Source organism: Sturnira hondurensis, unplaced genomic scaffold, assembly GCF_014824575.4.
Source record: "Sturnira hondurensis isolate 20B ecotype Veracruz unplaced genomic scaffold, ASM1482457v3 Scaffold0021795, whole genome shotgun sequence".
Classification (NCBI taxonomy): domain Eukaryota; kingdom Metazoa; phylum Chordata; class Mammalia; order Chiroptera; family Phyllostomidae; genus Sturnira; species Sturnira hondurensis.
In genome coordinates this window covers 7,202,889-7,217,664 of record NW_028094426.1, presented here as the reverse complement: position 1 = coordinate 7,217,664, position 14,776 = coordinate 7,202,889, and the positions used below count along the sequence as shown (strand labels likewise).

At 36.9% G+C, this 14,776-nt stretch overlaps 1 protein-coding gene across 13 annotated transcripts in view; it reads left to right on the top strand.

The window, feature by feature from the left end:
* Positions 1 to 14,776, top strand: part of PLEKHA5 (pleckstrin homology domain containing A5) — a 202,623-nt gene that overhangs the window by 115,757 nt on the left and 72,090 nt on the right. For all 13 annotated transcript variants that reach the window (XM_037033915.1, XM_037033904.1, XM_037033901.1 and 10 more), the window contains 4 exons: positions 7,930 to 8,013; positions 8,742 to 8,862; positions 10,017 to 10,121; positions 12,281 to 12,353. In XM_037033915.1, coding sequence (XP_036889810.1) covers positions 7,930 to 8,013; positions 8,742 to 8,862; positions 10,017 to 10,121; positions 12,281 to 12,353 — 383 coding nt within the window. The remainder of the gene's footprint in view (positions 1 to 7,929; positions 8,014 to 8,741; positions 8,863 to 10,016; positions 10,122 to 12,280; positions 12,354 to 14,776) is intronic.

The following is a 14,776-nucleotide window of genomic DNA, read 5'->3' as shown; positions in this document are numbered from 1 at the left end:
ATTTTCAACCTGATTGCCACAGTTACACATATAAAACACTATGTGGTAAAGCTTGCTTTGTCTAACATGTCACTCAGAGGAGTTGTTATCGACTGTAACTGACAGTACGTTGATAGTAATTTTGATATTTATTTCTTAAATTAGGAGATAGAATGCATTTTTGTATTAAAGCCGTCACTTGGGTTGCCCATGAAATAAAGGTGTTTTTTAAAAATCTCACACAAATACAAGTGCTCCCACACAAGAGAATTGCAACACTAAGAAGTAGCCAGGACATAGTTATTCATTAACTGGCCAAAACATTTTCTGGAAATTTTCTCAGAGTGAAAATAAATCTCAAGAGTTCTTTAACTTTAGGTTAAATCACCCTCTTTACCTTTCCAAACCTTCCCAAAGGAAAAAAAAAATAGGTAAAACCATTTTTTTCTTATACCACGCAGAACAGAGAAATCTACTTTGGAATATTCTAGTGCAAGTGTTTTCTTGGAACATATGTGAGTTACTTCTCTGAGAAAAATGAGGTGTTTTCTCAGCTATTAGCCTGCCCCTCAATTTTGTCTTGCCATTATGACCTCATTTTATTCACTCCATTCTAGGTGGGGGAGAGGTGAAGTTGAGGCTCTTGATTGGTGTAAGTTCACTTACCATTCATTGAATTAATCGTAGATTCATAACAACTGGCTAATGACATTCTAGAAAAAGATGTCCAGGGAGATTTGGGGAAGTTTTTAAAAAATTTATATGTAAAAAGAAACTTTCCTTTGCCTCTGGACCATGCGGTCTGCATGCGATATTTTATGTATTCATTTATTTATCTTTTAAAGATTTTATTTATTTTTAGAGGGAGGAGAAGAGAAGGGAGAGAAACATCAATGTGGGAGAGAAACATCAATCGATTCCTCTCACATACCCCCAACTGGGGGCCTGGTCCACCACCAGGACATGTGCCCTGACTGGGAATCGAACCAGTGACCTTTCAGTTTGCAGGCCAGAGGTCAATCTACTAAGCCACAGCAGCCAGGACTGCATGTAACCACAGCAGCTGGTTGGTGACTGTAAGCTACCTTATCTGAATAAGACAAGCTGATCGGTGCTACTATATTCTGTGATTGTGAGTAATCCTATCTCCTTGAAATCATGTTATTTTAAGATCAGGAATAGCTCCTTTCTAAACTTGTGTCAGAGAATGTGATGTGTAGTAATCAGTGTAGCGTTGCCCTAATTTTTATTTTAATTTTTTAATCTAGTACTCAGTAGCATACTTACTTTTACAAAAATCTAATCTCAGTTGTTCTAAGTAACTTCTTATTGGGTATATCACCCGTGTGTAAGTAGCAGATAGGAGATTGATGGCTTGTTGCTCGCAGCAAAGCTCACGTAGTTTGGGCCTACTGTTGGACAGCCGGAGTTTTAAAGCCACATTTCATTCGTCAGCCCATTGTTAATTGTGTTGAATACTTCAGTTTTTTTTTCTTGGGTAGTTTGAAATAATACTTCATTAAGAATGAAATAGCTACTGAAGGATTACTGACTTTTATTATTTTACTATAAATTTGAAACACCATATATCAGGAGAGTCATTCCTGTCTTTCTACGTCTATCATTTTATTGAGGTTTACATTTGAAATGTGCGTTGTGTGTATTTGATGGCGTCTGTTCAGTGTGGGGGGGCAGTCTTTCCGCCCTGTAGGGATGTCACTGGCATCGGCTTTGTACATCGGCTTTGACCAGGGAAGATGGAAGCAGTGTGGACTGAACAGCAACGAAAAGTTGTCTCACTGCAACCAGCGACCCTGGAAAAGGCACGGAATACCAGCTTTCCCTGTCTTCAAAGTGCCACCTTGCAATTTTAGTCGTATAAAAGCACCTGCTACTAGAATGGCCGTAAGTTGCTGTTTTCATAAATCGGTTATAGTAGCTCTGTGCTTGATTGGTTTTCCCTTGTGTACAGGCTACCAGAAAGACCAGTACGGCTCAAAAGCAGCCCAGCTTAAGGCTAAGGCCTGGCTTCTCAGTACAGTTACCTACATGATTCATTATTTGATTCACAAATATATAAGGTTTGAAAAGCAATTGGATAGGCTAATGAACATCTATCTCCAGCAAACATATCATTTTTTAATTTGTTGTTTATGTAACTTCATAGAAATATATACCAGTTTATTCACAGCTGATTTATTCAACTTGAGATCCTTTCAAACCAAGTTATTATTGAATGAAATAGTTCCATAGAGGCTTTAAATAAGCAGGTCTTGCATTTGAACTTCTCGTTATAGCAAATGATTAACTGTCTGGCAGTAAATAGTGAAGAGGGCATCGTGCTGAAGAACAAGCAATTTGTGTTGCTATTTGTCAATTTCTTGATGTCTTTTCTACACATGGCATCGATTCAGTCCTTGTACCTGGGCCTGTGATACAAGAGGATCCTCAGGCTCAGCTAGTGAATGTGACCTGTTTCTTTCAGTCCTGCGCTCTCTCAAACAGCTGAGTTCACTTATTTTGAGTGTTGTCACAATTTAAGAACCTTCTCGCATATACTGTCTTTGCTAGCGTAAAAATGTAATCTTTCTCTGGAGCCTTTATATTAGAATTACTTTTCTCTATCTTTTTGACATATTAGGGGCAGGCAGGATGAAAACCAAAAGAGATCACATCTTTATTCTTTTGCAATATATAATGAGTAGTGGAATAACATGAGTTTTAAACAATTACTTGGGTAGGTACTAATTTAAGCTTTTAATTTAAGCAGTTGACCAAACAGTAATCTAATAATGATGTCATGACAAAAGGCCCATAGTTGATAATAAAAATGAATAGTTACAGAGGACCTGTGTTTATACTCTTCACTCTTACTAATCCTCATGAGCATCTCCATTGGAAAGTAAATTCCATGAGAGCATGGAGTTTTTTTGTTTGTTCTGTTCACTGCTGTATCCAGCACCTAGGACAGTTGGGAAAACTTAACCAACAACCTGTGACCTAGATACTCTTACGAAATTGAGGCCTGGAGAGGTAAAGTAACTTGCCTAAGGTCACCACCTAGCTAGTAAATGGGGGAGCTGGGCTGCAAACCTAGGTAGCCCGATTCCAGAACCTGTACTCTAAGCTGCCATTACTTCCCGCAGCCTTCTTTGTGTAAAGAAATAATAAATGTGGCTTAGTCATTAGAGTTAATCATCAGAGGGCTGTGAGCATGGTTGAGGGTTTCCCAGCATCAGCCCTATTGGTGTGTGACCTGGCTGCTTCTTTCGAGTTGAAACTTTGCTGCTCGGGGTAAGGTGTTTAGCAGCTTCCTGGTCTGTACCCACTACCTACCAGCAGAAGTTCCCAGTTGGGATTTTCAAACACATTACCAGGTATTTCCGAATGTCTCCTGGGAGGTGAAATAACTCCCAGTTGAGAACCACTGATCTAAACCTACACATTAAAAGGTCCCAGACAGGTGTCTGGGACGAAGAGGAGGTGAACACCTAGCGTGATATTTAGAAGAGTTTGTCCTTGCTGTGCCACAGTGAGTTCAGATACAACATGGGAAATAGTTTGTTCTGTGACCACAAGTATGTTTCATGTCACGACCTGAATGTTATCCCTTCTTTATAGTATTCCTCTAGAAACACAAATTTATATAGAAACATGTCTTCTAGTTTTTCTTTTTTATTTATGAACTGCATAAAATCCCTGGCAAGGATTTTAAATATGACACCTTGTCTAGCAAAGCTTCAGATGCATTTCTAATAGCATAGAGGCATGTTATTTCTTAATGTAGTAGTTGCAGTCAGTTTTGCTATAACATAGCACACGTGTTCCTAAAAATCACCTCACTGTGAAAGGCATGGGGCTTCTGTGGAAAATGGGTTTAGGAGCATACCCCTCAAAAAGTTCATTAGTCATGCAAATAAACATAGGAACCTAATAAAAGTGGTCACACAGTTTCACACACATTAAATGGGTAGCAATTACAAAATTAATGCGAATCCACTCTGCCTTGAAAAAGACCTACAGTTTGCTTTCAGTCTGTGAGTGACTGGGATGTGTTGGAAGCAGGGTTACATGAATTAGAAAGCTGTATCATAACGTGTTGATGAGTGTTTCATAAAACAGGCCATGAACTCAAGCAGCTGGGTGTTGGAAGTTGTGTAGGTGTGGAGTGTGTGTCCTCCCATGTGGCCAGAGTTCTGTTGGGCACAGTAACTAAATTGTTCCCCGATACATGAATCGCGCTGGAACACGCTCCTTACTCCTGATCTGAATTTTGAGGCCCTTCCCCCACACAAAAAAGCACCTTGTGGATTCCAAAAAGGATGGCAAACTAGGATGAAAACAAGTTTCTGGTTGAATGGAGGAAAGGCTGGGTGTCACCTTCTCCCTGACTTCCCCTGAGGTCCTGAGCAGACACTCCTCCTCTGTGCCGAGGACAGTGGCCATGGCTTGACGCTTACCAGCAGGCGGGCCACCTCCCGTGGCGCTCAGGTGTGGTGCGTACTGAGGGACTGGGGTGTTCGGTAGGAAGTGAATTGTGTGCAGTAACGGATGCTTTCGTGGAATTTATCTTATCTTTATTTATCTTTTCAGATAAATAAAGAATTTCTTTTATCTTTTCAGAAAGACTCATTTGGATTTCACTTACATTGATTTTGTTTATTGGCTGTCAGTATTTACTTAACTCATTTTTAATTTCGGTGAATGATTCAGGAATTATGTTTATCCTTGACTGGTATTGTACTTAAAAATGCAACATACTCTATAAAGAGGAAGTGTAAATGCCATTATAATACGAAGGAATGCTTTGAAATTAAAAAAAATATTTGAAATAAAATTTTGAATGTGTAAAATGCATTTGCCTAAGAACAGTGAGGATGGACAGTCCTATCAGGTCGTGGGAAATTACAACGTTTACATAGTTAAGACTGGAATTGATGTTTTGTTCTGTCATGATTTTCATTTATTTTAATTTTTGATGAGACAATTAGAAAACATTACTCTGGTTTTCAGTTTGGTGTGTTGTTTTATAGGAGTTGACAGATTTTTATTCTGATTGCCTGTAAAATCTTATTCTCCTGAATTGAATTTTATAGAAACCTAGTAATTTTGAGTGATTGTAACTTAAGATACATCATGGTTCAGATATTGGAATTTACTATTTAAGAAAATACACTTTTTTAAAAATTAATACCCTAGAGCCAGGAGCATTGTATAAGTCAGAACAAATGAATAAACATTTGTTTACTTAAACAATTAGGCAGATATACTAGGAGAGATTATTTCTTTGTTTAAAAAAAAACAGTAAAAGACACCCATTAGTGTCCTTGAAGATTTTATATGAATTATGTTAATTTAATACCAGAACATTAAGCAGTAAAAGAAGAATATAAATATATTCCTATTTTATGTTGATTTTAGTCCCTGGTTTTTTAACTAAGATGGAGTACCATGGTTTTTCCTTAGTTCGTTTTTCTTAAACCTGTGATGACAAAAATGTTCGCTGAAATAGTAGCCACTTTGGGGGAAGAAAAGTTTGGGCTCCATTTTAATCGTTCATTATTTAAGTGTTTTCATTGCCCTACGTCCTCGTATAGTGGGCGCTCACATCTGTTTGCATCCTGTTGCTCAGGATGTCGATGTGGTCCCTTAGCTCAGTGATTATTGCAGAGCCTTATTGTCATCATTTTGAGTTTCTTGAATATTGGGGTTAGAGTCTGCTGTATTCCTCCCAGGTAGAATGACGTAGCATGGGGAAGTAATGCAGTACATAGTGGGGTGATTGCTTTTTACGTACAGTATTGGTTTTTATAAAAAGAATTTATATATTTCTGTTCTGTCGCTCAACCAGCTCCAGCTCCAGCTCCTTAATACTCCTTCCCTAGGAGAAGCTCTAAGGAAAAAGCTGTTATCGTTATTAAAGTGTCTAATCCCTGATCACAGGTTACTTGAACCTCTTTTTCCCATAGTGTTTTACATGGTTTATGTATCAGAATTGACATACCTTGGCAAGGTTCATCACATTTGACTATTTCGGTATTTCCCACGTATCTCCAGAGGTTATACTTTTTTGGTTATTCTTACACCAATTTATTGCTTGTTACATAAAACTCATATCGCACATGAGACCTTAGTTTCCACTATTGTACTTTTTTAAATCAGTAGGTAAGAAAGTTATTTGCATACTTCTTATGTAGAAATACCACCCCATGTAAGTATCTAAAACCCACCAAATTAGAACACCTATTAAGAGTTTGTATAAAGACAGACCACTACAAAAAGCTGATAATTTAGTAGTGCTGTGTGCTTAGTATGCCAGTGAACTGAAGGACTAATAGATGCACATTCCGTTCCATCAGTCAGTCTACTGTTACAATAGTCAATGCGTAATTTTTTGGAAAATGTATCTGTACTTTCTCTTCTATGTGGTTTTAGTTTTATTTATGGCTACAATTTCAAGTACTGAGTTACCAATAAAATACTAATGGAAGTTAAGGTATGGAAAGGGAATTTAAGTATCTAAAGTTTGCCAGGAGTTTGTGGTTTGTGGTTATATAGTTCCCAAAATCCAGAACACATGCAATAATGTTTTAAGATTAAAAAGCAGTATTCAATATAACATCTTGAAATTTTTCTCCATAATGAAAGTAAATTTTCTAAGGTCAGGCATACCATTGATAGGTTATTTAGTTTGGGATTTTTTACCTACTCTCATTTCACAAGGACAGTAGGTGACCCAGTGTTACCACCCAGCCTTGAAAGAATAAGCAGTTTGTACGCAAAGGTCTTATCACCCCCCGAAAGCCATCCTTTAATTAAAAGTAATTTTTTCCAGCAAACACAAGTAGATTTTTTCCTTTTATTTCTGTTCTCATTGGTACATTTTATTTAAGCTTTTGTTTTCTCCTCAGATTCTATTTTTTATAGCATATTCTCCTCAAGTGCCACCAAAAAATCAATCCCATTACATTATTTATATACAGTGATTATTTTGTAAAACAAAAACCCCATAAATTATTGCTCAAGTGGTACTTTTTTTTTTAATCCTCACCCGAGGGTATGTTTATTGATCTGGGAGAGAGAGAGACAGACAGACAGACAGACAGACAGACATCAGAGAAAGAAACATCCTTCAGTTGCCTCCAGTGGATATTTTTATTGATCTAGGAGACAGACAGACAGACAGACAGACATCAGAGAAAGTCCTTCAGTTGCCTCCAGTACACGCCCTGAACAGGGACCGAACCTTTTTTAAAAAAAATATTTTATTTATTTATTTTTAGAGAGAGGGGATGGGAAGGAGAAAGAATGGGAGAGAAACATCAATGTGTGGTTGCCTCTCATGTGTCCTCCACTGGGGACCTGGCCTCCAACCCAGGCATGTGCCCTGCCTGGGAATTGAACTGGTGACCCTTTGCTTCACAGGCCCGCGCTCAGTCCACTGAGCTACACCAGCCAGGGCAGGGATCAAACCTTTTGGTGTACTCCAACCAGCTGAACCACCTGGCCAGGGCTGTTCTGTCTATTTTTTAATGTGCTGGTGCCCATACAGCAGTACTGTGAATTTTTTACAAACGTGATTTTGGCATTAGATGCTTAAGTTGAGATACAAAATAATGGAGGTGGGTAGATACTTGATTTTGTGGCCCACGCATCAAATGTAAAATGCAGCGACTGTGGAGACAAATCGACCTAACCTTTGTTTATAAAACAATGAGAAAGAAGATTTGAGGTTCTACTGGAGGGGTAAGCTTCTCTGTATTGTAAAACTAGGCAGCATCTAGAAGTGTACACACAGTAGATAGTAGAAAAGGTGTATTTAGAAATTCCAGCAGCAGAGGGGGTGTGGTTTGAAGTCCGTCTCCTTTATTCGCTAACTTCAATGTTATGGTAAAGAAGTAGCTGTTCTAATAACAGTACATGCATCAATTTTCTCTTTTTCTCTTTCAGCCATAATGAAAGGAAAGTGACCTGTAAACACCCAGTCACGGGACAGCCATCACAGGACAATTGCATTTTTGTAGTGAATGAACAGTAAGTAAAGAGTTGCACAGAGGGCCTCCATGGGAAATGCAGTAAGCATCGCAATTGCCGTCACCCTTACTGACTCCAGTACCATTTCACAGGTTTCTTGTCTGGATGTTTGCAGCCCAGTGTAGTAACAGAATGACAGCTATTTACTGTGTGTGGTATAGAAACGGGACAAAATAACTTCTCTGTGAGGAACGCAATTTCAGAAGATGTTTTTCCAATAGTTCAGAAAGAGATAGTCCAAGAGCCCGGGGTGTGAGGTCTGAAACTGTAAACTTGGTCAGATTGTTAAACTAATTTGAGCTCAAGTGTTCTCATCCTGAAGTCTCAGATAGTGGTAATTACCATTTCTCAGGATTTTTATAAGCATGAAATGAAAAACATGTGAACATGTTTTATACCATAAATCTGTTCACAAATATTAGATACTGATATCGTTATATAAGAGAATAATTGTAACTAAATTTTTAAGCTTCTAGCTGGATGACCAAGTAGAATATTTGTAATAATCATGATTAAAATAAAGATGGTGTTAACTCACGTTGTAATTAGGAGAAGGGTTAGTAATATTCAGAGTATTTGTAGATACTGAGCCCTGGCTCTGGAACTCAGGACGCGCTACCTAGTATGCAGCTTTCCTGTAGGACACCACGTTGCTAAGTCTGGGGAAGCTTTATTGTGAAGCCCTCCGTGTGCACAGCAAGTTCTAGCGTTCTGACGTGTATTTGCAGGACTGTTCCAACCATGACATCCGAAGAAAAGAAGGAACGACCTGTAAGTATGATAAATGAAGCTTCCAACTATAACATGACCTCCGATTACGCGGTACATCCACTGAGCCCTGTAGGCAGAGTAAGTTATTTTGCTTACTGTTTATTATTCATAGGTGGTATAATTGGTGCTCTTAATGGGTTTTAGAATTATAGAATAGTCACTTCATTTTTATTATTACATGAACCTAATTGCATTCTAGATATTTGACATAAGCAGTGGCGTAGAGTATAAAGCAATAAGATTCTATTTTAATGATTGAATGGTGTACATTTTTAATGTAGACACACACGGTGATACTCACTGTCTTAGAGGATTGTGGGTAGGGGCTGTTTGGGTTCTTCCCCAGGGGAGAGAGAGAAATAGACTGGCCCTTGTATATCTTGGCATACCATTTGAGTTGTATATTGTGTTTAAGCATTAAAAGTAAATTAAAATGTATTCAAAAAATGCTGTAAGACAAAACAAAATTCTAATGAAATAAGCTAGATTTCCTAAGATTCTAAGTCAGTTGAAAACTAAGTGATGACTCAATATTATTTACTTTCATACAGAAATTGAAACTCATCTTCTTTGTTTTTATCTTTGTTGTTTTCTAATACCATTTGTGCCAAAATAAATCTTTATGCTAAATATAGCAGTTTCTTAAATGACTTTATTGCCTTTGTGTACTTTTAAGAATATGGTAAACACCATCTGTCTGGTGTCATTCGAGTTCAGAGTTGTCCACAACCTTAAGCAAATCCTTCCGGTCTTGTTTTGACTTGACGTGTTATGTTTATACATTTGTTTGTGTTTTACATCCGAGTATTTCTCTTTTGACTTGACACCAACTTCCTTTCATTGAAGCAACACTATTAAATGCAGATATAAAGCAAAAAGTTCTGACTTTTGGTTTAAAGATTGATCGATAATTTTTACTCCAGGTTTATTCAATTTATATCACAGATAGGACAAATACTGCCTTTTAAAAAATTGTATATCCACATTTTAAAGGAGCAATGGTAAAACTTGGTATCCTTGTGTAATATCCTGGGGGAAGAAGTGTTTGCACAGAATTATAACACTGGAAAGAACTAAGCCAGAAAACGCGGGATTGCAATAATTCACCTGAAACGACTTAAGTCCTGCAACTTCCAGAGGAATCTGGAAAGAGATTAAAATTGTGAAGATGAAAAATATCTCAAACTCAAATATCTACTCAGTAACACCATATTGTGTCTTTTCCTATTTAGACTTCACGTGCTTCAAAAAAAGTTCATAATTTTGGAAAGAGATCAAATTCAATTAAAAGGAATCCTAATGCGCCTGTGGTCAGACGAGGTTGGCTTTACAAACAGGTAATTTCTTTTTCCCATTTCATACAGAAAGGACAGACTCTAAAGGCACTTTTTGTGGGGGAGAAGGGACTGGATGTTCCTAAGACAGTTACATAAAACAGAGAAGGAACTGTAGAAAGGTTATCCGAGTTTTTCAATTCTAGTTACCACTTAGAATGTTAGGGAACAATGAATAAATAAAAGGTAACGCCTGTTGACTTAGAACAGAGGCTGTGTGTGTTTGTTATGGGTATTTCTACATTTGAAGTTAAATATATACTGTATGAGATGTTAGAATTAGCACCCTTAAATTATACGGGCAGAAATATTTCTTAAATGAGAAAAAAAACACACAGAGGTATTATTCATTTTTCTATTTATATAAAAATCATTAGAAAAATGTACAATTATATATATATATACAGCTTGGTGTTTTAATTTATAGAGACATCATAATTTAAGGTTTTTCTAATTTTCAGATGTTTACTTCTACATTCTCAAAACTACTTTCTTAAGTGTTTTGATGCTTTTTTTTCCTATTACTCTTTATTTTCCTTTCCTGTTTGCTGAAACATGGTTCTCTCTCAGACACCCTGATAAGTGGATTCATCCTGTTCTGGTGTCTGGGAAACCTGATAACTAAGCTTTTTTGGAACTTTGTTACTAGTTTTGTAATTAGTAAGGATGCATATACATTGGGCTTTATGACATCTCTTTTGACTGCTTAGAGGCTGTTATTTTCTTTTTTAACTTCTAGTTTGCAGCTGGGTTTCAGATAACTGACCACCAGATAACTGAGATGATATTTGGGCATTCAAGACCCTTATCTGTCTTGTTCTGTCTCTCTGAATCTATGTATACATAGGTGGTACAGAACAAGTTAATGGTTCACTGGTGGTGCATATTTCTCCTGTCTAATATTGCTAATTGCTTTCAGATGATCTAATAATTCAATTTAGTAAAATTCATAATGAATTTGATATAGAGGATTCATTAGACATTGTTCCCTCTGGTAGTTGGATGGCAACTAAGTTAATGTATTGGAAAAGAACCATCCTAAAAATCATTTACTATATTTTAACCATCTGATATTTAAGCTCACCCAAGCTAAAATATTTTTTAAGCTAGTCTATCTAACAAGATCACAGTGTGTCCAAATAACTCACTGCAATATCGAACCTTAATAGAGGTATGGAGCCCATATTTAAAATGGTTTTTGTTTCTCGATCCCTTGATTAACTTAGTGTTGCAGGAGTGTTACCAGTTTCTCTGTTGTGAGTGTTTCGTTTGTAGTAGGTGTGTGACCCACAGAGAGTGCTTGTTTGCAGAGCTGTTTAAAAATCTAGTTTTTAAAATTTACTGTCCTCATGAAAGAGGATTATAAATAGGAAATTTAAAAGACCATATACAGTTTCAGGGTTTTTTGTCCTTCAGTGTGGCTGTCAGTTTTAAGGATAAATCTTTTTACTTCAAGGGATATTTGTTCACATAATTTTTTTGAGTTCTTAAGACATTAATTAAATAGTCACAGCTAGAAATAAGAGGGTTTTTTTTTTTTTGCTCCACTGTGTGTGGGAAATGTGGGAGGATAATTTTTATTAAATTGCAATTTTGTTTGAGCGTGGTATTTTCATTAGCTACTAGGCACTTTTCTGCAGGATGAGCAAAATGCAAACTGTACACATAAGAAGAAAAATATGTTTAAGAAATGTATTTGTATGCTAAGGTTCCTTTAGCACAGTCATTTTAAATCACATTACATTTGGAATAATTTCAATTCACGTGTTTTCTTCTCGTTGAAAATTAACATATTTATTAAATCTGGTTTACCAGCAAGCACACACTGCTTCATGGTTACATTATCCTCATGCTAGCAGGCATGTGTTCAGAAGAGTGAATTTCACATTGCTTAGAAATATGATACCAAATCAGATTGCTTCAACAGTATTCCTTTTCCATTATAATATTGCCCTTCAGAGTCCAGGATTCTTTGGAATATCCTAATATGATACAAGTCCCTAAAAAAATACCCCAAAATCATGATGCTTTTTAGTTAGGCTTTTATAGTATATATCCAACACACCTCGTTTTTAAAGCTCATTTTAAATACGTGTACCAGAAATGAGTTTTAATTTTCTGAAATGAAAAAAAAAGTCCTTTAATGTGCTGATCTAATGCAGGACAGTACTGGCATGAAGCTGTGGAAGAAACGCTGGTTCGTGCTTTCCGACCTGTGTCTCTTTTACTATAGAGGTGAGTTCACCACGAACTGTCTTGGTGTGTTGTAAGTATAGGATCCTTTTTTAAAGGAAAACATTGTAATTCTTTCTGTTACTTTGTATCAACAAACAGTATCAAGAAAATCTTCTCCTGGCCGACTTGCAATACTGAGTGATTGGGGTAGGATGGAAGACAGTAGACAGCAGTACCTCAGACTGCCTAGTCTGTAATCTGATCGCGCTGATCTGCTGTGTGCTGTGTGAATCTTCACTCCATCCTGTTATCCTTGAATGCAGTGCCTAGCAGATAAACATCATTAGTTTAATGAGATTCTTTTTACCTGACAACTTTATCAGATCTAGCAGTGCCAAACACTCAATCCTCCACGTGATTTTAGCATATCAAAGACTACTATGATGTATTGGCAAATAAAAAAATTACAAAGAAATGTATTTATTAGGAACTCCTATGGCCCCCTACCTTTTTTTTACACAATGTCAGCTCCCTGAACGATGGAGAAAGTTGTAGAAAGAATACGTATCAGGATATCACTGTTGGTGGAGAGGAAATAAAGGTGTTGTCTTAGGTATGGAGTAGCAATCTTCATTTATCCTATGAGTATCAGAACCTCCTTTTTTTTAAAAAATGTTTTCTGGGCAGTAAGTCATTCGTTAAGGCTGTCTCTGTTCGTGTGCTCTGTGGACCTGTTAGGTCCCACGACGTTGGTGCCTGACAGTGCAGGGTCTACACTGGCTGTGTTCTCCCTGGAAACCTGTTTCAGCTGCGGTGACAAACCGTGAATCTGGACAGCCACCTCTTTTCCCTACTTAAAAGTCTCCTCATTGGAAACAGTCACTAAAGAACTGGATTGTCAACATATAGTTAGTAATTTATAACTTGTCTAAATAAATGTACGACAGGATATAATAGGATTTTGGAACCAATTAGCAGTTTAAAAATGTACTTGGTGATTATACACAAAAAAGTGTATCAGAATTCTTAAGTCATCTATCATAGCAATAATAATGCATATTAACCCTCACAATTTGAAATTACCAGACTCTAATTCATCATTTTCCCCCTTGTGGTGAACTGTGGTTGAAAGTATTGCTGAGTCAGAATTAACCAAACCTATAAAATTTCATTTTGTCATAGAGACGTTAGTCAGGCTGCGATTGTGCTAATAACTTCAGTTAGGTGCCAAGCATACTCTGCAGTGTTCCCACCCCTTCAGAAAAGCGAGGAGCTGTGACTCAGGTGTGGTTTCTGAGCTTATAATTTGTATAAGCTCTTTCCTCTCCTTATCAATATATTTATAGACTGCTTAGAGCTTTAAATGGGAACAAGAAAATGTTTGCAACTATTTCTCATGTAAAATTTTTTGTTAATTTGCTACAAAAAACACTGAATTTTTTATAATTTTGCTATTACTTTTATTGCTCATGATCACTGTTCCTAAAATAGAAAACCTTTCCACCTGATTTGAGAAAACTGTTATTTTGAGTATGAGATTTCATATTATAGTTTAGCCATATGCACTTTAAATGCAGTGTATTTAATAATTTTAATATGTTTCCCCAGACAGGAGGAATATTTTTTTTTAAAAAGGAAAGAACGGAAATAATCATTTAACTCACTTCTATTCAGATGCTTGGAGAGAAGTATATGATACACATTTTTTACTATTTTATCAACAGGAAATGTCAGATCGTACATGAAAACTATCAGATTTTATTGAGGTGATGATAATAGGTTGCTTGGGTGTGGGTGTGTGTGTGTGTATTTACTATAGGCTGAGAAAATAGCATAGATGATCTATTTCATCTTGATTAGGTGGGAAATCTTATGCCCATTCATACAAAAGGAAATTTAGGAACACCAAGGTCAATTTGGTTGCCTGAGTTCTCACCACTAGAAAGTGTCAAGGCCAGAATTTGCACCCAGGCATTCCTCCTAACCAGAGTGTTTAGCCCCACCTAGATCTTCTCCGTACACTAAAAACATTGACTTCATTGATTTTTCAGTGTCTCTCAAAGGGGACCTAGTTAGTATACTAACATATGAAGTGTGTTGCTGTCTGAATTTTTTGATGCATCATTTCATGTTTTACAGATAGGGAAAATAAAGAAAATAAGTGATTTGCTGTTTTTTAAGTTTTTTTTTTTTTTAAAGATTTTATTTATTTATTTATCTTCAGAGAGAAGGAGAGAATATCAATGTATGGTTGCCTCTCATGAGTCCCCTCCTGGGAACTGGCTGCAACCCAGGCATGTCCCCTGACTGAGAATTGAACTGGCGACCCTTTGGTTCACAGTCCAGCACTCAATCCACTGAGCCACACCAGCCAAGGCGCTACTTTTTACAATAGGCTGGCAACCCATACCAGATAGAAGCCCAGGTTCCCACTGCTCTCTGCAATATAACAGGCAGATCGTGAACCCACTGTACTAAATCAC